Source organism: Pteropus medius, unplaced genomic scaffold (assembly GCF_902729225.1).
Source record: "Pteropus medius unplaced genomic scaffold, Ma_sr-lr_union100, whole genome shotgun sequence".
Taxonomy (NCBI): Eukaryota; Metazoa; Chordata; class Mammalia; order Chiroptera; family Pteropodidae; genus Pteropus; species Pteropus medius.
Genome location: NW_024349519.1, coordinates 27,328,061 through 27,354,699, shown reverse-complemented (window position 1 = coordinate 27,354,699; position 26,639 = coordinate 27,328,061). Strand labels below are relative to the sequence as shown.

General features: G+C 33.2%; 2 protein-coding genes across 7 annotated transcripts in view; one reads left to right on the top strand and one right to left on the bottom strand.

Moving 5' to 3' along the window:
* The window catches only part of CCDC110 (coiled-coil domain containing 110), an 18,843-nt gene extending 5,154 nt beyond the window's left edge, over positions 1 to 13,689 (top strand). Inside the window, exons 3-6 of the mRNA XM_039882666.1 lie at positions 1,102 to 1,157; positions 1,447 to 1,512; positions 3,666 to 5,781; positions 13,649 to 13,689. Of these exons, the coding sequence (XP_039738600.1) occupies positions 1,102 to 1,157; positions 1,447 to 1,512; positions 3,666 to 5,781; positions 13,649 to 13,689 (2,279 nt within the window). The remainder of the gene's footprint in view (positions 1 to 1,101; positions 1,158 to 1,446; positions 1,513 to 3,665; positions 5,782 to 13,648) is intronic.
* Positions 12,424 to 26,639, bottom strand: part of CFAP96 (cilia and flagella associated protein 96) — an 18,660-nt gene continuing 4,444 nt past the window's right edge. For all 6 annotated transcript variants that reach the window (XM_039882678.1, XM_039882676.1, XM_039882674.1 and 3 more), the window contains exons 3-8: positions 26,160 to 26,379; positions 23,777 to 23,914; positions 23,598 to 23,673; positions 17,326 to 17,505; positions 14,065 to 14,234; positions 12,424 to 12,709 (exon numbers count right to left, since the gene is read on the bottom strand). In XM_039882678.1, the coding sequence (XP_039738612.1) occupies positions 12,661 to 12,709; positions 14,065 to 14,234; positions 17,326 to 17,505; positions 23,598 to 23,673; positions 23,777 to 23,914; positions 26,160 to 26,379 (833 nt within the window). In that variant the 3' untranslated portion in view covers positions 12,424 to 12,660. The remainder of the gene's footprint in view (positions 12,710 to 14,064; positions 14,235 to 17,325; positions 17,506 to 23,597; positions 23,674 to 23,776; positions 23,915 to 26,159; positions 26,380 to 26,639) is intronic.

Here is a 26,639-nt window from a genome sequence, read left to right as displayed (position 1 = left end):
AGTTAGTCCTGGGTGGTGGGATTCTAGGTGATATATTCTTTTTGATTTGCATTTTGATCTATTTGAATTCATTAGAAGAGGTTGTTTTAGAATCTGAAAAACTTGAGGAAGTTTTGCTGCACTGGTCCAGACCTCACTTGAGTTCCTTTTTATCTCTCTCAGATGACCATTTTAGACTCTCATTTTATTCTCAGAAAGATACAAAGCTAAGCAATACTCAGATCGACTTGCTGTCCCTCCCTGCCCCCTGATAAAAGTGGGATTTGTCAATTGTCTAAATTGCTCCAGGGTCTGAAACCTGCCAGTGATGAGAGCCAGATAGTGGTGGGGAGAAGGGGATGATTATATTTTGCAACCAGTTTCTCAAACATCTGGCAATCTGGCAGACCGTCATTCCAAGAGAGAAGATATGCTGACCTCTTTCAAAATCTTCTCTTAGGGCAGAAATTACCAGCCTAGGGGCACATTCTATCCTAACTCTCACTTCATTCAGGACACTAAGTGTTTTTAAATTCTTTAATAAAAATTTGCAAAGCCAGCAAGTAGCCAAACGTTTGGACAAAGAAGTCCGAATGTCAGGAAATTTGCAAACATGACATAGTCTCTCTTCTGCTACAGGTCTATAGTCTACTTTCTAGGAAGGAACTCACAGGTTTTTACTGTTCTTTCTTAAGAGCATGACAAAAATTATGCTCTGTTAATCCAATTTGTTTTTCATGTTAAGAAGGAAAAATATCACACCTATACAGTAGTTTGTCAAGGGTTCCCCATAACATAAGGATTATTTTGTACCCTCAAAAAATGTAGTTTATATTCCAGAAACAAAGATATTTGAATTTTGGGGAGTTCCAAGTTTGATGTTACAAGTTAGTGGTTTATTATAAAAGTAAAACCACTATTACGACCTCAAGTAGGTATTTTAAGTCAAGTGAGAATTAGTTCTTAAACGTATTATGTGACTAGTATTAGGTTCTTCCTAATCAAGATTTTCATTGTCTTGGTCTTACTACCCAAGAAAATTGTAAGGCTGCTTTCCATTACAGTTGTTTAAAAATAAAAGTTAAAAATTAAAACACATGGTTATTCAATTTTTCTTTTTAGAACATGGCTGCATATCAGAATCAGAAAATCAAATTCAACCACAGTCAGCGTTAAAAGTGAGTATGTTTCATTTTGTAGCTTCTGAAAACTCATGTAAAGTTTTCAGAATAAATCTTTTTCAGAATAAATGCTTCCTATATGTATTGGGTTTTCCACCAAAATCTTCATGAAAATGCACTGGAGAGTTAGCAAGAATGACTAAGAATGTGAGTCACCCGACCCTCATGGGATCTTTTCTGGTAAATGGCAACTTTGGGAATAAAAAATAAAAAATAAAAACAAGGCAAGTATATATTCACTTACCTAAAAATACTCAATCCCATGCTTTGTTTAATTTTGTTATAGGCCCTTCAGCATCAATTGGAATCATTTCAGGCTCTCCGAATACAGACTTTGCAAAATGTCAGCATGGTATGTTTCATTTAATCTATACATAAGAAATATCTAAATTTGAGATATCACTCCACATTTCTAAGCTGATGGTCACTGACCAATTGATTAGTTAGTATAGAATGTAATATGATAGAGGCCACAACATTTTCTAGGCTCAAAATTTAGAGAAAACTATATTCTGTTATATTTGGATTTGAGACAAAATAGCACTCACTGATTTTTTTTTTCATACATTTATAGTGTTACCTATATATAGTCTACAAATAGGGACCCTCATTACAAGTGATATAAAATCAAACCCAAACTAAGGGAAAAGTGTACTTTATTAGCTCAAGTAACTGAAAATCCTAGAGATTTTCACCTGGACATGGCTTGCTCTAAGTGATCAGGACTCATGTCATCAAGGAGCTAATCCTACTGCTTTTCGTTCTGCTTTCCACAGTAATGGATTCTCAGACTCCACATGGTGGCGAAAAGGCCGCTAGAAATTCCAGGCCTTGATCCTTCCAGATTCCAGTCAGACAGAGATGAGACCGTGCTTTTATCTCTTTGCAGTTTACTTGGCCTGATTCTGATTGCTCCTGATTGGGTCATATGCAATGCTTGAATCAATCACTGTTCAAAGGGAGGCAATGCTCTGATTGGTTACCTCTGAGTTACCTGCCACCCTTGGAGCTAGAAGTGGGATCAGTATTACCAAAAGCACATGGACTTTATCCAGAAGAAATATAGGGTAATGTTAAGAGGTGGTTAGGGTATGAATATTAGGGGTGCATAACACAATACATATTCACTAAAGACCCGATATAAACTCATCTCAATATTCTTATACTAAAAGCAACTGCAGGGAAATGGGAAGAGAAGATAAACTCCTGAGGGTGACCGAATAGATTCCATTCTGATGTCAGAGATCAAAGGTCTCTGATGTATTCAATAATGTAAGAAATGAACATCTAAAATTATTTGAGTATACTTCATGCGATTTTACCATTTTCCTAAATTCATTCTGATTTTATCATCACATAATAAAGGCATAATTTTTAAAGATTCCTTTAATTATAGAGATAACAATAAATTAAGTTTAATTTATATTCTATGTGATGGGAAAGAATTTTATGTGCAGGAAATTTAAAGGTATCTTTTAATTATAATATCTATTACTCCTGTACATTCATAAGTTTATACATTTGAAATAAGATTCTAACATTCTCAATTTATCTTTTAAAGGTACAGTCTGAAATCAGTGAAATACTGAACAAAAGTATTATTGAAGTAGAAAACCCACAATTTAGCTCTGAAAAAAATCTAGTATTCAACACACATATTGAAAAGGTATGTTATTATGTACAAAATCATTCTACGTTTAGATACTTTAAAAATGTTACTACAACCAGTTTATCTTCAACTTTATATTTTTCTCTTCTTCACATGGTGATTGGACTGATTGGACTGTCAGAGATGAAAATAAGGAAATTCTTGTTTTGAAAACCCTAAAAGAAGTGCATTTACCTCCGTACTTCTACATCACATTTCCCTACGGAGAGCTTGGGAGGGGTATTTGACTCTGTCTGGATATGCAGATTTCCAAATTAATGAAATACAAGAAAGTTTTTATAGCCTATCTGTCCACTTAAAAGTTTTTCTACTTTCAGGATTGACCTAGACCTGGAGTGAATTGCCTAGAATAGGTCCAAATCAGAGCCACTGTGTCTATACTGATTAGAACTCACATTTCCAGGATAGTCACAGCCCTAGATTCAGCTGAAACTGGGTATGCAAGCTAAGGTTGATAAATAGCCCAGAAGTGAAAATATTCATTTTCCTTAAACTTCCATTTAACCCATTGCTTCTGTCTTTTCCACCTGTCTATGATGGTCTCTTGAGGGATGTTAAATTTCTATTTCTGAAATTGAGAGGTTGGCCCATGTATCTCACCCGCTAAGGAAATAAGTACAATCTCTAAGCAAATTGTGAAAACCAGGATTACAGATCTCAACTGTTTATTAGATTTTCTGGAGAAAATGAATCATACTTGTTAGGCTTCCTTTCTGTATAAATGAATAAAATGTTCATTTGGTTGCAAAAATAAACCCTCCACAAAATATTTTCTTAATTTGCTGGTCATGTGGCTAATGATAGTACATTTATAGTGTGCTTTTTATTGTTACTAGCCTATAAACAATCAAGAAGAAATCCTTTCTCTGGAGAAAATTCATCATTTAGAAGATTCCAAGACTCTTCATTCAATGGAAGAAAAACTCAGTAGTGATAGTGTTAACGGCTCCTCTCAAGGTATAAATATTCCATCTCAGATACATTTCAAGGACATATTAACTCTAAGAACGTCAACAGATAATTCAGCTTCAAATGTAATTATGAACCCTTCAGAAAATTCTGACGTGTTGAAGAATTATAATAACCTTTATAATTTTCTGTCTAATGCACCTCAAAATGTGATGTCACAAGCTGATACAGTAATTCTGGATAAATCCAAAATTACTATGCCTGTTCTTGAGCATGGATTTTGTGAAAATTTAGATGATATTTGCCATTCTATAAAACAAATGAAGGAGGAGCTTCAAAAGTCACACGACAGAGAACTAGCACTTACTAATGAACTTCAAACTTTAAAAATTGATACAGATGTTCAAAGTAATAGTAACTATGACCTGTCTCCCATTCACAAGGAAAAAATTAACTTTATAAAGGAAGAAAATATAGAAAGTAACTTAAATGAAGATATAAAATCAAAGAGAATTTCCGAATTAGAGGCATTAGTAAACAAATTACTCCCACTCAGGGAAACAGTGTCAAAATTTCATGTGAATTTTTGTAGGAAATGTAAAAAGTTATCTAAGAGTGAAACACACAGGGGAAAGAAGAATGAGAAAAACAATAAAGAAATTCCTATCACTGGCAAGAATATTACAGATTTAAAATTCCATTCCAGAGTTCCAAGACATACACTTTCATTCTTTGATCCAGCAAAATATGAAATGAAAGACAAAGAAAGGCAACCGTTTGTAGTAAAACAAGGATCGGTAATATCTGAAAATGACAAAACATCCAAAGTCAATTCTGTTACTGAGCAGTGTGTTGCAAAAATCCAGTACTTGCAGAATTATCTAAAAGAATCTATGCAGATACAGAAAAAAGTAACAGAACTAGAGAATGAAAATCTAACCCTTAAGATCAAAATAAAACCTCTTGTCTTTACCACACAATCTCTGATACAGAAAATTGAAATATATGAAAAACAACTTAAGAATCTGGTTGAAGAAAAGAACATTATTCAGTCCAAATTAATTAAAACAGAAGAAGATGGCAAAGAATGTCTTAAAGAATTGAAAAAAATAATTAGTAAATATAATATTCTCCAAGGACAAAATAAAACTCTAGAGGAAAAAAATAGTCAACTTTCTTTGGAGAAGCAACAAATGATAGAAACATTTGATCAACTAAAAGGTAAGGAACACAAAACTCAAAATGATTTAGCCATTGTCAATAATGAAAATAATCGAATGAGTATAGAAATGGAATCAATGAAAACAAATATTCTATTGCTACAAGATGAAAAGGAAATGTTAGAGGAAAAAACATACCAGCTTCTAAAAGAAAAAAGCTCACTTGAAAATGAACTAAAAGAAAACCAGCTAGAGATAATGCAGCTAAAAGAGAAAGAAAGATTGGCAAAAACTGAACAAGACACATTTCTTCAAATAATAGAAACAGTTAAAAATGAAAAAATTAATCTTGAAACAACATTACAAGAATCTACTGCTGCTAGACAAATGATGGAAAGAGAAATTAAGAATATTCAAACATACCAATCTACTACAGAAGAGAATTTTCTAAAAGAAATAAAAAATGCAAAATCGGAAGCAAGTATTTATAAGAATAGTTTATCTGAAATGAGCAATGAATGTGAACTGTTATCAAAAATGTTAATGGAAATTAAAACAGATAATCAGATTCTAAAAGAAGAACTAAAAAAACATAGTCAGGAAAATATAAAATTTGAAAACAGCATCAGCAGACTTGCAGAAGACAAAATACTTTTAGAAAACTATGTAAGAAGTATAGAGAATGAAAGGGATACCTTGGAATTTGAGATGCGGAATCTTCAAAGAGAATATTTAAATCTAAGTGAAAAAATCTGTAGTCAGCACAGTGACCTATCAAAAATTGGTTACATTTCAAGAAGAGAGAAATTCCATTATGACAACTGTGATACTTATGAAGATACCTCTAGCCCCAGAAATAGGCATTTAGCTTCTGATTTGAAAGGTATGTATATTGTGGTAGATTAGTAGAGATGTATTTAAGATTCTTTTAGCCTACTGGGCACTAGTCAGAAGACAGCAAAAAGAAAACTTTTAAGATGAACAAGATTTAGTTTTGTAAGATTTGTATACAGTTAGTACGTAATGGAATTTTTTAGGGATTTTGCTGTTTTGATAAAATTCATGTCATTTTATTTATATTACTTCTACACGTTGTATATGCATGAAGCAACTTTGAGAGGGAGTAGGTGTTTTTTTAATTATTATTTTTTTCTGAAGTATACTTAGCGCTCTCATTTTAAAACAATTCTTCTTTTTTTTTCCAGGAATTCCAGGTAAAATGTATCAATTGCTTCCATCTAAGATATGTAAATAAATCTCTAAAATTAATGTTTTGAAATCCTTTGTCCAAGTGCTTTTTTACCCAGAAAATAATTTTAAATTTGCTTTTATATATGACTACAATTACCCTGTGATTGATTAGACTAGGTTTTTTTTTTAATTAGAAATTGGAATTAGGTATATAGTTTTTTATTGTCAAGAACTGTGAACAGTCTGAGTTTTTACTCAACTTATAAGCTAATATGTTAGCCTGACAGTGTCATGGGGGGTTGGGGTGGAAGAAATGAGGCTCTTGGGTCAGAGATAAAGGACAGTTTGTTACAGCAACAGCAGTAGCCAGAGTATTAGCATTTTTGCATCAGTTCTCTAAGCCTCAATTCCTACAGGCAACATGAAAAGGGCCACACAGTCAGTTACATTATAGGAGAGAACTCAGACAGAGAACTCAAATCTTTTATAAGTTCAGTAAGCATGCTCTTTGCTCTAGGTGGAAACATTACCTTTATCATAAAGGACAGTTAGCATACCTGTCCTTGCTCCAGAGGAGACACTATCTCTAGCTTCCAAGGCTGAAAACAAACCTGCCCTTTGCTCCAGAGGAAGACACTATCTGCATCTTCCAAGACTGCTTGCTATATAATTAAACGTAAAATTTTATCAAAGGCTTTTTCTGCATTTATTGAGGTGATCACGCGTGTTTTTCCCCTCTTTATCTGCTAATATGGTAATTATTTTGATTAATTTTGAAACATTATACCAGCCTTGCTTTGCTGGAATAAACTCCAATAGGTCATGTAATTATCCTTTTAATATATACTCCTGGGTTCAATACAATAATATTTTGTTAAGGATTTATTCTATGTTCAGAAGGATATTGGTCTTTATATTTTATTTCTTTTAATGTCTTTATCTGGTTTTGGTATGAGGAAAATCTGGCCTCATAAAATGTGTTGGGAAGTAGTCCCTCCTCCTCTATTTTTCTGAAAGGATTAGTGTAGGATTGGTATTACTGATACTATCTCTTCCTTAAATATGTTATAGAATTCATAACATAGTCTGTATTCTCTCACCTCTCTCTTTTTGCTAGGTGGACTTTTCAAAAACACTGATTCTAAGCTATTCAATCTACTTTTCAACTGGTTTGTTGTTTTCTCTCTTTTTGAATTAACTATCTTATTTTTTTTTCAATCTTTTTCAAATATTAACATAAACATATAGAACTATAAGTTTTCCATCATATTATTTAGCTTTGGTCTTTGTTTGTTTGTTTGTTTGTTTGTTTGTTTGTTTGTTTTAATGTATTGAGCTCAGTTTTGAGTAGTAACTGGGGACTGAGCAAGACATTGAAAGGAGTAGGGTATGCCAGGAAAGGAAAACAGCACATCATAATAAATAGCTCAAAATAACATGACACTTTCAAAGAATTACAGATAATTCAAGGTGATGGTGAAAGATGACTAAATATGGCCACCACAGTACAATTTATTCATTCAATCAGCAAATACTAAGTGCCTACATAATGTGTCAAGCACTATGCTAGGTGCTAACAGTCATAAACAAAATAGATATGGTCTTATAGTACTTAGAATCTCATAGACAATATGAGCATTAATAAATACTATAAATGCAAACTTAGAGGGTGCTATTTGAATGCATAACAGGGGGCCCTAACCTCGTCTCAAAGATCATGAAGGCCTTCCTTAAGGAAGGATGCTTTAGAAGAGATCTGAAAGACTTCAAGTTGGAGTTAGTAACCTAGATGAAGATAGATGCTGGGAAAGTTTCCAAGCTATAGAAAATTGATAAAATCCACCCCAGGCAAAGGACAGAATGTGTCTCATTTTAAAAAGTAAAAAAAAAAAAAATCTACCCTAGGTGCAATGAAAAGAGCAAGAGGTTCAGAAGTTAATAAGAAATGGAGTTTAAAAAAGAAAAAGGAACCAAATCTTAGAGAGTCTTTAACCTTGGTATGAATTTTGCTTTTATCTTAAGGACAACGGGAATCCACACTAAAGGGTTTTTAAGTTAGTGAAATAGTGGATTTGATGGTAAAAGATGATTTCTGAATAATTTCAAAAGTAGTTTTAAGTTACTTGATATTTGGAAGTATCATTAACTGAGAGAGGGAATAATTAATGAAGAGCTAATTTAAGGGGGAAAATGATAGATTCCATTTTGATGCAGGACATTTGAGCTATCTAGGTGGTATTTTCAAAAATAAAAGACATTATAAATAGAAATCTGATTCAGGAAAATGTTTTAAGCTGGAGATATGGTTTATAAATAGTTGAAAACAGAAGTCTGAAGAGAGCTTGCGAAGAACTTAAATTGCATTAATAAGAATATCATATATTAAAAAAGGAAATGACAATTCTTATATAGTCTGGGATGATCAGACCATATAAGAAATAGTACATTCAATCTAAGCCTCATCCTTTTAAAAAGAGACATATTATCACTCTGTAAGAAAGGACTGAATGGTGAAGGAACTGAAAAGCATAAGAAATAAACAACCAGAAAAAGAAAAGTTACCTTCAAATATGTGAAGAGTTGTCCTTTGTAGAAGCATTGGTATATTTCCTATATATCTCTAAGTAGTAGAAAAAGAACTAATGAGTAAAAACTTTAAGGAGTCAGATTTCAGTTCTATATCAGAAACATTTTCCAAACTGTTTTCTAAGATTACCACAACCTGCCATCACCCTGGTCTAAGCTGTCACCAAGTCTTTTCTATTACAGTGGCCTTCCTGCTTTCACTCTTTCCCTACTTCAATCAATACTCCAAATATCAACCAAGAAATCTTGTTAAATGTTACTTATTAATATGACATGCCTGTCCTCTAAACTTTCAATGACTTCTCATAAGACTCAGAACAAAACTCCTTACCATAACCTACAGACCCTCAGGATTTAGCTCCTGTGTATCTCTCCAGTCTGCTAACATCCTTTACGTTTCTCAATTTGCTGTACCCACCTTGGGCTTTTGGGTGTTTCATAAACACTCTAAGATCACACTTGCCTCAAGGTCTTTGCATTTGCTATTTCTTTTGCTGGAACAACTATCTTCTCCCTCATTTCATTCAGGTCTCTCTTATGTTGCTTCCTCAATGTTTTCCTAACCATCTTTTAAAAAAATAGTTCAAACACACTCCCATTGTTCTCTATCTCCTTACCCTGCGTTATTTTCTTGAGAGCACTTGTCTTTACTCGATGTTATCATCTGTCTTCCTAAACAAATGTATGGCAGAGATTTTTATCTATTTGGTTTACACCTGCATCCCAGTGCCTAGGACCATGTCTGGCACACAGAAGGCAATCAATATTTGTTACATGAATGCTGAATGAAGAGGTGGTCATCACATTAGAGAATGCCAGGCACAGACTGGACGGACATTCACTTGGTAGAAATTGTTGTGAAGAGTCTTAAGCATCGAGGAGTTTAGACAAGATGATACTGAGGTCCCTAACTGAAATGTAAAGATTACATATTGCATTATGAAGATTTTTCAAAATATGTATAACTTTGGGAATATGTTTCTCTACCTATCTCCCACAGCTTCTAACTTGTGCCCCTTGATAAGTATAGGGAGGAATAAATTGGAAATAGTCTTTCTTCGTGTCAGCTAACTTGTGCTCTATACCTGATTTCCCACAAGTGAGCAGAGCTCTCTAATTCTAATAAAGGCTGCAGAGTGAAATGAATAATGTAACTTGAAGCCGTTTAAGAAGGATCATTGTTTCTGTGGAAAACTGGGGAAGTGGCCTGGGAACAAAATGTAATAGGTGGTTAAAAGCAGCCAGACTCCCTGGCCTCTGTTGGTTGTGCTACCTTGGATCAGTCACTTAACTTTGCTCTGCCTCCGTTTCTTCATTTGTTAAATGAAGATTAACTGATTAGTAAATATAAACATATTAACACATAAGCCATATGGAATGAAACCTGATAAGTAAACACTAAGTACTAGCTATTAATTATTTTTGACATTTTAAACAAAGTATCATGCTAAAATACTGTTATAATTGATGAAAATTCAAATTAACAAATTACCTTACACCTTATTTAGAACAAATTACTTGATTTGACGGAAGATTTTTTTTATGTTTTATATATAATTTTTTCATCTTATGAAACATTTTTAATTTAATCTTCATTCTTCTGGAAAGGGTCTCCAGGGCTTAAGTGATCTACATCAATTTACACAGCTAGTGTAAAATATTATAAAGTTAGTGAGCCTAGCTTAAAGCACATTCCAGAACATTAACATACAAAGGAGCAGGCAGTCTCTGAAGAAGCAAGACAAAATTTCCAAAAATATGATAGGCTACTGTTTAACTTTCTTCCAGTTCCTGTTGGAGTTTCCTGTTGATCTAAGTTGCTCTTAAAGTTAAGCCTCTCTTTCATGATCAGGTTAACCTCTTCAATCTTTGTTTCAATTTTGAACCTTTAATAGATGTTGTTGGATTGTTCTTAGCAGAGCTTAACAGCTGCTAAGCAAGCTTATTTCTTCCATTATTTACCGGTGGTGGATACAGAAAACTACTCAAGTCACACAGGCATCATAATGGGACAGTAGATAACCAGATGCCTGAGTTGTCAAGAGAAGATTCCAGTGTCCATTAACTCTTAACTCCTCATGTCTCTGCCAGGGGGAAGTGTGTAGGAGGGGAGTTGTTTCACAGAAAACTACCTAATGTCGTATCGTTGTATTTTCAAAATTAAAAGAAGAGACAATTGTTTTAAGAAAACAATCAATGGACATCATAGTTTGCACTCTTAAAATCAAATGTGTGTGTGTTCCCCTATTACTGAACATTTCAAAAATTATAATTTTTCTACATGCTTCATTACTCCTATTACTGGTTTCTGTATTTCCTTTTCTGTAAATTGACACAGTGCTTTTATGTAAACTCTAGCTAAGCTCTGCCAGTTGTCATACTACTTTTTATACTCTTCGGTAAGACATTAGATGTGTATTCCCATCTATGAATATTATGTGAAGTATGCACTGCTACGAGAGGCCCAGTAATAAAAATTAATTATAGCTAACAAAAGGCAGAGGTAAAAATGAGCAATTATGTAGATTTTAATAAAATCTGAAAATACAAACCTCTTATCTCAAAAGGGGGCATATATAAGTCTTGTTGGGTAACATTTATCGATGTGTAACTATATGAATTTTATTCAGTTATGCACACCTAGCAAAACCATTCCTATTGTGAAAATAACGTATTCCCCTTTGAGTTAAAGTACACCCTTGATAATGTCTTTAGGATGTTCATTCCACACTATCCTTTGGATAAGAAATAAGAATTTTAAATTTCTCTTAGAAAAAAGTAAACAATTGAGGCATGAAAATAAAAAATATATATATACACACATATATATGTATGTGTGTGAGTTTGACAATAGTAAAAATTCTCTGTGCTATCTGTAATCCCTTTAAAAGCCAGATGTATATCTGGATTGACATAGTTTCCCCCATTGGAAAAAAAAACCAGGTCCAAAAGAAGAGTACTGCAGCCTCTATACATTCTGATTTCCAGCTCTGAGAAGACTAGAATGGCAGAGGGATAAGTCCTAAGAAAGCATCTGAATCAAAATAACTTCCCCAATACATTATATTAATAAACATTATAAATTTCTCTTTTTAACACAAGCTCAACCACCTCCTGCCCAAACTGAATGAGGACTGATGATAGAGTCCTCACTATGAATTACAGTAATATATTTAAATTGTATATTTTAACAAATATTTTTAAAAGTGGTAAGGTAAGTGAAGAGTGAACTTGGGAACAAGAGAGTAAGAAGACCTAGGGGAGATGCTCCAGGAGAGGCAGCTTTGAACAGCTACAGAGAAGCATGAGAGGCTACCAAGGACGAACTTCATTTACCATGTAACTTTGTAATATTTTATAAAGTACTTAACTAAGAGTGCGTTCCCCATTCTCCCTTCCCCCAACTCATCCTGGGGCTGCCTTAGCTAATCTAATGCTTTAAAGAAGCCATATATAGAAGGCATGATACCTCATAAATTGAGACATTTGCCTCACTATAGAATGTGTATACATGAATCTGTGCAATATGAATGAATCAATATTTATCTTTGATGCTAAGAATGCTTTAACAGGATATGACACTTGGATGGCTATCAATCCAATTTTCAAATACGTCCAAGAAGAACTAGCAGTTTAAGAAGTTACTGTGTACTTTCTACCCCTCCAGCCCCCACATCCACCAACCTTGCAGCAATTTGTTTACATTGAGTAAAAGCTCTCAAATGACAGACTACACTTCAAGATTTTATAAAATTTCTAAACATCATGTTCTCCTCAGAAACACAGATCAGTAATTATATGTTAAACACTATTTATTCCTTAAGTAATAGTACTAAAACAAGGTAGAGTATTAGGTTAGTAGTAGTAAATTTCTTTTAAATGCTTGACCTATCTGTTCCATAACATCTTATATTTTTCAAATAATTAGCAGTTGATAATGAATTAATGGTAGTCAGGATCTAGAAAGCCATTTGTCTTCCAGATGCTAATAGGACTGTACTGAAGCAGTCTTGTAGTTCTTCATATTTAGTGTCCTAAAATTAAAAAATAAATGATCATCTAATTTTATAGGTGCAAGTAATACATTTGTACATTCTCATAAAAACATTTTACAATAAAAAGTTAACAATCCAAAACCATATTTTCACACCAAAATAAAAAGCTTCACTTTATATGTCATATATACTTTAAAAAAAATAAAAGTATAATTTAAGAAGGAAAAGTTGGTTTATGGGGCCAATTTTAAATATTACCACCCAGAAGCTTATTAGTTTTAAAATTAGGGTAAGGGGAGTTAAAACTTGATTTAGAATAATATTTGTGATAATGTAAAAAGGAAGAGATTTCAGTAAACTCGAAATTACTAATCTGATTTTTCAAAAGAGCAATCAGTTACTTTTTCTTTTCTTTGTACAAACAGATATGCTAGGGCATCATAGAACTTTCTCAGGTCTGTTCTACACTAGAAAAGAATGCATAGAAAACCACCCTCAGATTATTATTCCCGTAGACAATAGTTAAATTACATAAATAATAAAGAGTAGTCTTACTTTTGTGATATAATAATAATGTTGGTATAATCACTGTCCACAAGTGATAAAAATGTACTACTGTTTTCATAAAAGAATGTGAATTTGGTGTCCTTGCCTAATCCACTGTATGATTACACTGAAGTTAGAAATATGTAAATTAGTTCAATTGGCATTAAAACTCCTTCGGTAGATAGAAAGGTAATCAAATAAATTCTTCCACTTGTTTACAATATTGCATGCACACACAAAAATATGATGGGCTGTCCTTTTCTAATTTATGTTCTGAGCTCTTGAGAGCTTCTTTTCAGTTTTGAGACAGTCCAAAACCTGGGTAAAACTGAAGTTTTAAGATACTTTAATAATATAATTTTCCTCAAAGTACTATAAAGTGATGTTAATAGCATTTTTAATTAACAAGAATATTTCCTGTTTTCATAAAAGATTATTTCAAAATTAAGGACAGAAATCTTAAGTGTCATTAGGATTCCTCTTAATTACTAAGAGCCTAGAGCCCTTTAACAAGAGTCAAAACTCTCTTTGAGAAACAGACAAAGTTAACATGTACTGCTGACTGAACTATAAATATCTAAATAGTCTCAAATGACTTATAATAAAGTGCTGTAGATTTACTTAAAAATTATGGTACAGATAAATTCAGCTTTTCCAATTGGGAATTTCAGAAGATGGGAAAGAACTTCTGTAAGGGAGGGTGGGTATATTAGAAGGAGCCGAGATTTCTAGTCACCCAAATTTGTCATTTTTAAAGGTATATATAAATAAAGGATATTATTTTGAAGAAATCTAAACATTAAAAACAATTTTTCTTGATTTAAGAGCTAAATGTAACATATTATTACCTTTTGACATTCAAAGTCATTATACTTTGAACTGGTCTGCTTTTCGGTCCACCTGGTGGGTGGAATACCTTAGCGCCTTTGCTGGTAGGCTGGCTTGCCAATTTAACCACATAAGGGTCAGCAGAATGTGAAGGATAAGGTTCAAATGTTCCTGCCTTCATTCCACCAGCCTACAAATAAATACAAGACAGTTTTATGTGGTTTTGTAAAATGCTTTTAAAAAATTCGATTTTGAAGAAGTTCATACATATTTGTGTATTGTCCCTGGAGCTGTTTTGACATTTAAAAAAAGTTGTCTACACGTTTAATTCAAATACTAGCAGTCTTCCTACCACCAATTTTATGGGGTTAAGACATTGTAAATCTAAAAGTTCTCTATTAAAATGCAAATGTTTATAGGACAATAATATTCTTAAAATGATAATTTTAAAAAAATAAAAATAGAAATAGAAGGTGAGAAAAAATGTGATCTACTTTATATTTATTTATAGTATGTTAAGAGAAGTTGATCAAAATATTTTTGACCATACATAAAACAAATATTTTACTTTGACTTTTTAAACTGATTTACCATGATTTTAATCTTTATATTATATATAGTTACCAAGAAAACTCTACAGAATCATAATAATGCATTTACTTAGACATCCTTTCTCTTACAGTATCTAAGCCAAATATACATGAATATTTAATTCATTTGAATATATGGTTGTAAATTTTCAAGTTTTCCATATTGAGGACATGTAGACTGTTATTTTGAAGAGCAACAAATAATAATAAAACTTAAGAAAAGTAAATTAAACTCATTAATAAATGTAAAAGCAAAATAGTTGAATTAAAAATAGAAAAATATATATGGTAAACATACCAATGCACCGGATGATGCCTTTAAAATAAATTTAATAGATAAGTCTATATTATAATTAAGAATATACTCATACAAAAGGATGGGGAAAACCCATACATATGTGAGATACCAAAAATATAAATACTATTTTTGTAAATCTCTATGTTAATAAATTTGAAAACCTGAATGATTTTCAAAAAGTATATAAATGTCAAAATCGTCTCAAAAAGAGAAAGAACCCACAGAAAACAGATACCATACAAGAAATTAAGCCCAGAACATTTCTGATGATGATGCTTTCAAGCTTTAAGAAACAGATATTTCTGGTGCTATTTAAACTGTTACAGAAAGTAAAAAAAGAAGGAAATGTCCCTGATTATTTTAAGATGATAGCATCTACTCATGCAAAAATAGAACAAGGCATATCAAAAAAAAGTACAGACTAGTCACACCTAAAATTATTGATGCAAATACTTAATAAAATATTAACAAATAAAACACGGTATTGACACTTAAAGATTAATACAACATGGCCAAATGAGATTCATGTCAAGAAACCTATTACTGTTATTCACTTAATAACAAGTCAAAGGGAGAAAAAATAAAGTCTAAATAGATTACACCTAAACAGTTAATATAATTTTACATACATTCCTGATTTATTGCTATTTTTGGCATCTATAAAAATGAAACACTAGAGGTATCCCCATTAAATTCAAGATTAAGGCAAGGATGGCCACTACTGCTAGCTTAAGAAATTTGACATGAGCATGATATAAGAGATATAGATACTGGAAAGGAGGAAGCAAAATTATTTGCAGATAATATAATCATATATCTGAAAATCCAAAAAGAATCAGCAGAATACCCACAGAACATAAAGTTTAATGAAGTAGTTGGTTATTTTAAAATATGAAATGTTTTATAAAGACAAATATTATGAGGGGAAATATGACAGGAACAAAAACTATTGACTACAGCCTTAAAATAGGTGAGAATATAAGATATATAAACCTGTATGAAGTAAAATATAAAATTCTACAAGGGAAAGGTAGGTTTATATAAGTAGTTTATTTCTAGATCAGAAAATTCAAATTATAAATATGCTAATACATCCAAAAATCTAAAGATTTGATTTTATAGCAAAATAACAAAGATATTTTTCTCCTAGAACTTTAAAAAATAATTCCAAATTTCTAGAGAACAAATATAGGAGAACAGCCACTATTTTTAAAGAGTAATAGAGACTAGACTATCCAATATTAAAATGTAATAGTAATAATTAAAAAGTTTGGTACTGATACAAATGAATAAAAATCAGTCTGATAGAATGGAAATTCAGGGGAAAAAACCCTCAAAATATGAGAATTCTGATTTGATGAGTGGCATTTCGAAGCAGTGGTATTAAAAATTATATCAGTGAGATTGTGAACAATTGGCTTTTTAAAAAATATCAGTTTTACTGAAGTGTAATTCATTTATAATAAATTACACCCATTTAAAGTTTACAATCCTTTTAGTTTTGACAGATATATACATCCTTGAAATCACAAACGAAATCAAGATATAGACACATCCTCCCCCCAGTTCCTCCTGCACTAAAAACTAGATTTTAAAAAAGATAAAAGCTGATCCTTACTTCACTCTTCGCATCAAAACATATTTCAGATTAATATTTAAATGCAAAAGAATAAAATTAATAGAAGAAATCAAGAATGTATATTTTTCTAATATTGGTAGTAAGGTTATGACATCATAAAACTCAGCACAAAAGACTGATCAATTTGACTACATTAAATCGCTAAATTTCTGAATAGCTCAAAATACCATAACCAAAGTCAGAGTTTCAACAGACAAAAAAAATTATCTTCAAACTCAAATGACCAAATAACAATATCCTTAACATAGAAAAGATCTTACAAATCGATATAAAAAAGACAAATATCCTAATAGAAAATCCACCAAGAAAATAAACAGGCAATTCACAGAAGAAAAACTAAATATACAACCTAAGGTTTATAAACTATAAGAAGCATTTTGACTTTTATTCACACTTGTAAACTTCAGAAGAGTGAGACATTTTAATTGTTTCAAAAACGAAAAGATGTTCTGACTTTTTTACGGTTTTGAGAAAAACTATACCTAAGATTTAGAGAAGCATTTAGAAAATATATTGTAAATTAAAAAATATATGAACTGATTAATAATTACTTCATTATAAGAGCTTCATTATTCCCTACACTAGCCATGCTTTGTGACTTTTCATAATTTTGCTTAAAAAAGGGTTTCATGGTTCTTGGCATGAATACAAACAAAAGTTTATTATTTACATGGATGATAAAATAATTTGACAGCGAGAGGCACCATTTCTTTAAAATGCCTAATATTTTTTCATTCTAAAATTTTTAACCTACCTTTTTACCAGGAGAAGAAGGCTTAAAAGGGCTTCCAAGTAATTCTTTCTTCTCTACTTTTTTAACTGGTGGTAAAGTTTTCCCAAACGAATAAGGATTAGTATCAAAATATTCACTTGGGTAAAGATTTAACTTGAAAGGTGTCCCTTTAAGTAAACGATGATGTTCTTCATTCTCTTTCTGTAAATTAAAGAGTTTGAAATTATATAGCATAAATTACTCAAACTGATAGATGTAGAGTTGAATTTTCTCTTAAATTTTAATATAAGTATTCACATTTTTTAAAACATTCCTTTGTTATGTTCTGTTTTTATGATACAAAAGATATGCTTATTTATAACAAACACAACTATGATTGTTCATTTTGGATATAAATTTATTTGAAGTATAGAGATCTATTTATCACCTGAACAAATCTATATTAATGATCTGGGTGATACAATGTAGTAAAAAAAGACTGGTCTTTAGTTCAAACCCTAACTCTGTCCTACTTTTTAGCATTTCTCGGGGACTCTGGGACCCTTTTAGTGTCATATTTTCTTCAACTGTCAATGAGAATAATATCCACATAACCCCCACGCTGTTGTAAAGATTAAGTGTATAAGTGTATAAAGAACCTGGTATATGGTAGGCCCTCAATAAAAGTTTTTACTTCTAAGAATGAGAAATACTTACTTTTCATATTATAATATTTTTATATTACAATATTATTAGCTACCTCATACTCAAGCAAAATGAAGGTCATTTTTTCCCTCCTATATCACAATCTTCTCTATGGGACAATATAAAGCATAAAAATTACTGTTAATATAGCAGAGAAAGTTTTTCATGTTATGAAATATAGATTCAAAAGGCAACTATAAAGTTAATGCTGACATATTTTTTCGCTTTTTTCAAATATGAAATCTAGTATTTCATCATTCGACAGAAAACTGAAAATGCTTGGTAAATGAATTCTAAAATAGTTAATTCAGGGAAGATGACTTTTCATTACTAAGAACTCTACTGTAACACTTTCAGAATTTTTCACTCTTTTTGGATTTTTCTCTTGCTTTTGCTTGTCTTCAGCCTATGGAATTTCACCCCTTTTTGACGATCTCCTCTCCCCTCGCCCACACCACAATGGTACTAATAACATAACCATTCCATTTATTCTTCGGGGCAGTGTTTCTTAAATGTTCATTTTCGTGAATCACATCATAATTTAAGTTACAAATTACTGAACTCTTCCCTCAGAGATTTCTAATTCTACTGGTCTGCTGTATAGCCCATTAATCTGCAGTCATATCAGTTACCCCAGGTGTTTCTAATACAGGTTATCATAAGGCAATGCTTTAAGAATCGCTTTTTACTAGAATACTGTATTTGTTTTACCAAAACCTATCCTAGAGTATTCAGTTGAGTTCTGATCAGCACATGTGTGTGAGGAAACTGATCAAAAGCAAAAAAAGATTAGCGGTAACAGTCTCCAGCTCTCACACAGAGCTGGGATGGGTGCTGGTTCCATCAGCTCTGCTAGAAAACATGATTCCCAGGGCACCAGGTAGAGCACACAGAAAGGTCTTGCCTCAGTAATAAGGAAGAATTAGCCCTATATTGAGCATTGCTCCCATCCCACCTAACAAATCTTCAAAGAAGACCTGAAAAAAATCAAACTGTTTCCAACTAATTTAACTGCATCCCAGAACAAAGCCCAAGAATAGTTATGAGAACACAAAAATATATAACACTCAACAAGGTAAAATTCACAATGCCTAACATCCAGTCAAAACTACTAGTAATGCAAAGAGGTGGGAAAATATAACCCATCATAAGAAGAAAAATCAATCATTCAAAATCAACCAAGAACTGACACAGACATTAGAATTAGCAGAGGAAATTAAAACAATAATTATAACTGCATTCCATATGCTCATAAAGTTGAGACATGTAAGATATAAAAAAATTCTCAAATTGAATTTCTAGAAAGCAAAATCACAATGTGAGAGATTTAAAATACACAGAATGGGACGTGGTTCCATAGTGTAGTGGTTAGTACATCTGCTTTACACGAACAGAAATACAACTAAAGACATACAAAAGAGGCCACCTCAAGACTGGTAAGAGGGGCAGAGATGCAGAACTGGTCTGGTCCCACAATTGCATGTAGTGGTTTAGAATCAAGAGGGATATCTTGGCTGTGGAGGTCTCCTCAGAGGAGTGAGGGGGTCCCAGCTCCATAACAGGTTCCCCAGCCTGAGGTTACAATGCTGGAGAGAGAGGTCCCCACAACTTCTGACTGTGAAAACCAGTGGAGTTTGTGGCTGAGTGAGACTGAGAGCTGCAGGCATCCCAGGCATTCTTTTTGGAGGGCCTATGCCTGTACTTACTCACTGACAAACTCACTTGCTCTGAGCTCCAGTGCTGGGGCAGTAACTTGAGGGGCAGCAGGGATATATACAGGGAGGAGCTCAATGGTCTGGCTTCAGGGCGAGGGCTGGAGTGGCAGCTTTCTTCCAGACAGAAGTGATAGTGGAAGCCACTATTCCTTTGTTGGGCCCTACCCTCACTATTCCTTTGTTGGGCCCACCCTCACCTGCGTGCAAAGGCAGGTGGCCATCATATCTGAGTTTCTATCAACCTGGCTAACTCTGGTCACCCTATCCTGGTGATTCCCTGAGACCTTGCCCCAACCAACTTATGGGCCCACCCAAGCCGCTTCTGGTGGCTTTTTCATATAAAAGGCCTATCTTGGCTCATGCTGTGGACTTTCCTAAAATCTCTCAAAAGTTCACAAAACCCAAACAAGCAGCATCTGGCCTCTGAACACCCCGTACCTCTTGCTGAGCAGCAACATGCCCAGAACTAGCAGCAGCTAGCCTCAATTTGTAACTTGGCCTCTCGAGGCATCTCAAAGCCCAGTATGGGTGGCGATCATATACAGATTGCTTGCTGGCTCATACCAGGTAACCCTGGGAGGGGAGGGGCTTCAGACCAAGCCAGAGCACTACCTGGGGCCACATCTGGGGACGACACACCCAGAGGACAGACTGGGTAGGCACCAGAGCTCTGCTAAAGTAAATTTTGCTCCATAGGGTCAGACTCTATACAACAGCTCCTCTACTGCAGTCATTGGCCAGTTGTCACAACTAATCAGCCTGGAGGTGAAAACCTTCTAGTGATACGCAAACTGCAACCAAAGTTCAATTATAGAAGGAAGGCATACACATCCCATACAAGGTATACACTTGAAGCACCCAGCTCAGGTGACCATGGAGACTGTGCCACTAGGCCCCAAAGGACACCTACTATATAAGGCCAGGAGATGTAGCAGCCCTACCTAATACACAGAAGCAAACATGGGGAGACAACCAAAATGAGGAGACATAGAAACATAGCTGAAAAAAAAGAAAAGAATAAAGTGCCAGAAAAAAAGAAACTAAACAAAGTAGAGACAAGCAATCTATAGATGCAGAGTTCGAAACACTTGTTACAAGAATACTCAATGAACTTAGGGGAACAGTAGGTTAACTCAGTGAGAACTTTAATAAAGAGATAGAAAACATAATAATGGAGATAGAAGACATAAAAAATAACCAGTCAGAAATGAAGAATACAATAACCGAAATGAAGAATACCTTAGGAGGAATCAACAGTAGATTAGAGAAAGCAGGGGATCTAATCGGTGATTTTGAAAGTAGCAGAAAACATTCAATCAGAAAAAAAGAATCCAAAAACATGAGGATAGTTTAAGGGGCCTCTGGGACAATATCAAGCATATTAATATTTGCATCATAGGGGTACCAGAAGGAGAAGAGAGAGCTCAAGGAGTTGAAAACCTATTTGAAGAAATAATGATGAGAAACTTCTTTAACCTAACAAAGAAAAGAGACATACAAGCCCAGGAAGCACATAGAGTCTCAAACAAGATGAACCCAAAGAGGCCCACACCAAGACACAGGAAATAATTAAACTGACAAAAGTTAAAGACAAAGAGAATATTAAAAGCAACAAGAGAAAAGCAGTTAGTTACCTACAAGGGAGCTCCTATAAGACTGTAAGCTGATTCTCAACAGAAACTTGGCAGGCCAGAAGGGACTGGCAGGAAATATTCAAAGTGATGAAAAGCAAGGACCTAGATTGCTCTGCTCAGCAAAGGTATGATTTAGAATTGAAGGACTGATAAAGAGCTCCCCAGACAAAAAAAAAAAAGGATAAAGGAGTTCATCAACACCAAACCAAGATTATGAGAAATGTTAGAAGGACTTCTTTAAGAAGAAGAAGAAAGATATAAAATATGAATAATAAAATGGCAATAGTATCTATCAACAATTACTTTAAATGTAAATGGATTAAATCCTCCAATCAAAACACAGTGGGTAGCTAAATGAACAAGAAAACAAGACCCTTTATGCATCCTACAAAAGACTAACTTTAGATCAAAAGACACACACAGACTGAAAACAAAGGGATGGGAAAAGTTATTTCTTGAAAATGGAAACAAACAAAAAAGCTGGACAAAATAGACTTTAAATAAAGGCTATAACAAGAGACAAAGAAGGACCCAGGAATCCCACTTCTGAGTATTTATCCAAAGCAACCTAAAATACTAATTTGAAAAGACATATGCATCTAAATGTTCATTGTAGTATTACAATATGGAAGCAACCTAAGTGTCCAACAATAGATAAATGGATAAAGAAAAAGTGGTACATATATACAATGGAATATTACTCAGCTATAAAAAAAGAACGAAACCTTACCAGTTGCAACAACATAGATGGACCTAGAGGATATGCTAAGTGAAATATGTCAGACAGAGAAAGACAAGTAAGTACTATATGATTTCACTTACATGTGGAATCTAAAAAAAACAAACAAAATAGAAACAAACTCATAGATACAAAGAATAAATTGATAGTTGCAAGAGGGGAGAGTGATAGGTAAAAAAGAGGTAGGGATTAAAATGTACAAACTGTTGGTTATAAAAACAATCACAGAGATGTAAAGTACAGCATAAGGAATACAGTCAATAACATTGTAATAGCTGTGTATGGTGTCAGATGGGCACTAGATTTATTGACATGATCACTTCCTAAGCTATATGAATGTTTAATCACTATGTTGTACAACTGAAACTAATGTAATATTGTATTTCAACAGTAACTTTTTTCAAAAAAAAAGTTCATTTTGGACAGAGCTAAGAAGATCTATAGCAAGACGTGGAAATCTAATATCAAAATGTAAAATTATCACAATTCATAAACATCGGTGTGCCACCACCCTAGTTATACAAATAGATAAAACGAAACAAACCATAATTAGATCACAAGTGAGGGAGTGATGTCAGAAACATGGCAGAGTGAGAGACATCCCCAGATGTCTCGCCTTGAAACCACAACAAGCTGAACATCTAAAACTCAACAAAAAATGCCCAAACTGCACACCAGCATGTCTAAGCATGGGATCTGCACATAAGAGCTACCACCGGTCAGAACCCCAGGTGTTGGGCGGTGGACTGGGAGAAATAAAGAAGCTTCCTCTCACAGCCAGAGCTCCCTGTAGGAGGAAGGAGTGGGGAGAAGGTGCGGTGAGTTCCCTGAACATCCCTGCCTGGGAGTGCTGTGAGCTCCACAGGCTGGCGGCAGTGCCCAGTCATCAGGACAGAAAGCAGAGAAGCAGGGACAGCAAAGAAGCAGGGACAGAAGAGAAGTGGAGATGGCGGATAAACAACAGTTGATTTTTACCAGTCGTGGTTGCAAAACCGAGGCTGAGCCACAGCCTGCATCCCCCAACCCAGAGGACCCCTCCCACCACATCCTCGAAGACTAAACACTGCGGAGCCCCAGGGGAATCTGAGCAAACACTACCGAAACTGTCGCTAATGCGGACAGGGACTGAGACTGAGGGTAGCGAGCATGATTAAGCATCTATAAGGGGGAAAAAAGGCATTATTAAGGCTTTATATAAAGCAGAGATCCAAGAGGCTTAGATGCTACCTACTGAAAACCAAAATAAAAACACCTTCTTTGTAACAGGCTAAAGAGAGATCTTTATATAATAAATCTTTCTGGATAAAAAGCAAAATACACTTTCATTAATGCCAAGGCAGAGAAATAGTCCATTAAACACCATGATCAACCAAGGTGACAAGGCATCTCAAAAAGAAAGAGAAAAATCTCCAGAAAATAAGCTTATAGACATAGAAATATGTGAGTTAAATGACAGAGATCATAAGTGAATTCTCTAAGTAAATTAATTGAGAAAGTTTGAAAATAGTTAAAATAGATTACCTTATAATTTAGTTTTGGTGCATCGTAGAAATCAGCAGAGTGTGAAAACTGTTTACCTATGGTAACATTTGCATAGCTGAGGGATGAAAAGAAGTAATAGTGATTTTGGGGTTAGGCAATTTTAAATTTTATTTTTTAAGTTCAAAGCAATCAATATCAACGTATTAAATATATCTTACCCATATCCAGTTCCTTTCTTTCCTGGGTTTGTGTATAAATTCTTTCCAGGTGCCTCATATTTTTCTCTGGGTTTTGACTGCGCACTGAAGAATGGGATTGGTCCACCTATTGTTCCATAATAGCTTCCTAATCCAGATCTTAAATACAGTTAAAAAAAAAAAATGGCAAAATTTGTGTTATATACATTTTGCCGCAATTCATTAAAAAAAGAAAAAGATTGAAAAAGGAGCATAATGTATGCAATGGGATTGACTCGTCTAACTTTAGTGAGAAAAAACAACATTTATTAGTTTTCAATCCAATTTTCCCCATTTTTCATAAACAAATTTTGAGATGTTTTTCATGTTTATGCTTTAGATGTTTCATATAAATAAAACTTCATAATCTCTAGGAAGTTAAAGTAGTTTCCATTAATTCATTTAACTATAACAATAAATAGACCCTTTTGTGTTTTTGGATAAATTTCTAGGCACTTTATGGCAAGTCAGCTAAGAAATGGCTAATTCCTTCTGGCCAACCACTCACCAGAAACTATACTTTCAAAATGTATTAGTATTGTTTCCATTGTTAAAGGCAAACTGGATCTCATGGAATTTTGTTGATTTTCTTATTACTTTACTACAGAAAAAAATTAACAAAATAATCTTTTCTTCAAGTTTAATGCCAAATTTTCTGGGCCCACAGTATATAGTTAATCATTAAACCATTTATCATTCAGCAGTCTATTTTAACAAATATTTTCTTTAAAATTTTCATAATAAAAAGGATAACTAATGTTAGCAATAGTTGTAGTCTCTAATTTCCAACTTATCAATGAACAAGTTTTAATAATCAGAAAATGGTCTCCAATGCATATGAAATCTTATTATCAAAACTGGACACTGTTTATACATTTGAATTATAAATTTCAAAAACTACAAAGACATCAACATTGATTACTTATTATCTCTGGCCTACAAATAAAGGTTCCATTAGGAGAAGATATTCATTTTCATTAATTAATATTTATGAATATGTCATAAAATTCTAAAATACAATAAAGAAATAAAGCAAAGACATCAGAGAAAAGGGCATAACCTAAATAGAATGTCATTTAATGCAAGCATTAAATATCAGTACATTTAAAATTTATTAAATGCCTATGGTTCCATCATTTGGTGTCGAATAAGTACCAGTATGAAGGCTTCTTATTTATACCACCACTCTCTCTTTTTGGAAACACTTTCTGTATCCCACTAAATTACAGATGTTTTTCATATATTTGTGAGCTTTAAAAAGAAAGGAAAACAAGTCTAACTATAAAACTATTCATTACTTCTTGGCTGACAAACAAAAATAAGCATATTATAATCTAATGTATCATGGCAGCAATTCCCAAATATTACCACAAAAGGTTAAATAAAGATCATGGTAGGAAAAAATTAAGGTTAAATACATATGTTACATAAAGAAAATTAAGTAATGACCCCGAAAATGCATGTTTGAATTTATATCTGAGAAAATAAAGATTCTCCCCCCAAAAATAATAATAAAAATAAATAACTCAAACCTATCCAAAGTGTGAAAATGTAGAAAAAGATTAAACTATACTAAAAGAAAAGAAGAAATTCCCACTCTTAATAAAAACTTAGTAATTTTGACTTAGGACATTGAAGCTTTACTAATTTCGAGAAATTACCACAAATAAGGACAATATTAACCCTTGACCAATTCTCATTTGTCATAAATTCTAAATTGAGAGATTGACGTTGAGTGTGAAGTAACACCATATTACAAAGCTTAGCTATATCATATGGTATAACGCAGGCTGTATGGTTTTATTTGTTTAATGATTAAAAAAATGAATCTTCACATTGACAACTGTTACAATTAAAATATTGTTAAACCCATGCATGTATCTTCACAATGATTTTTAAATAATGTTATCTTTGATAAATTATTTTCTTTATCAAATAAAAGACTTCTCCTAATTTCACTTTTCTTTAGTTTCAATTTCACTTTTTTAATTCTTTGTAAAAGTTTTTTTAAAACAGAAAAAGTCAAGAGCACAGATATGATATCCCAAGGTGATCTTTCTCCTAAACTGACTACTTTTGCCAGGTTTTTGATCAAATGTATTTTCATTATTTGGTTGGCCTTTATTACACATACTAATAGAGAACAGTGACATAGATAATCCAAGGTTTAAAGTGATAAAGAGAATCAATAAAAATTACTTGTCAACCTAAATCATCCAATATAACTGTCCCCACCTTAGACAAAACCTAAAAATCACAGTTTTAAAATGAATCATATATAAGTAAGTCTTGTGGAAAAATAATTTAGCTAGAGGAGAGAAAGGAGCAGGAGATGTATTTTAAGACTTTTCTCCTAAACACTTACGGCTTTTTATCTCCATTACTAGGGAGGAAGGCTTTGCCTAGATTTTTTTTGGCTTCTTCCATCATATGCCGTCTTCTCACTTGATTCAGACTTACGTAGCTTTCACCTTCAAATATCCTTACAAAATGGGGGTCAAAATAACCTGCCTGGAGATCTGACATTTCTTTGGATCCCCCAGGTAGCATCTGTTTATTTTTGCTTGCAGCTTCATTAAAGGGTCCTTTAAAAATAAATTAGGAATATCATAATTTTAAGCTACTAATAATTAAATAACATGAAAAATAACTTAGAAATGTTTCAAAATGTGATTTGAGACTTAAAACACTGTTTCGAAATGTCCACTGAAAGTTCTGTGTTAAAGGCTATTGACAATAAGACCTAAGAGATTTTCATTAAACATTTATTTCAGAGCTGGAAGAGACCTGAAAGGTTATCTAATCCAATGCTTCCCCATCTACATACTGGGAAACACTGCTTGTA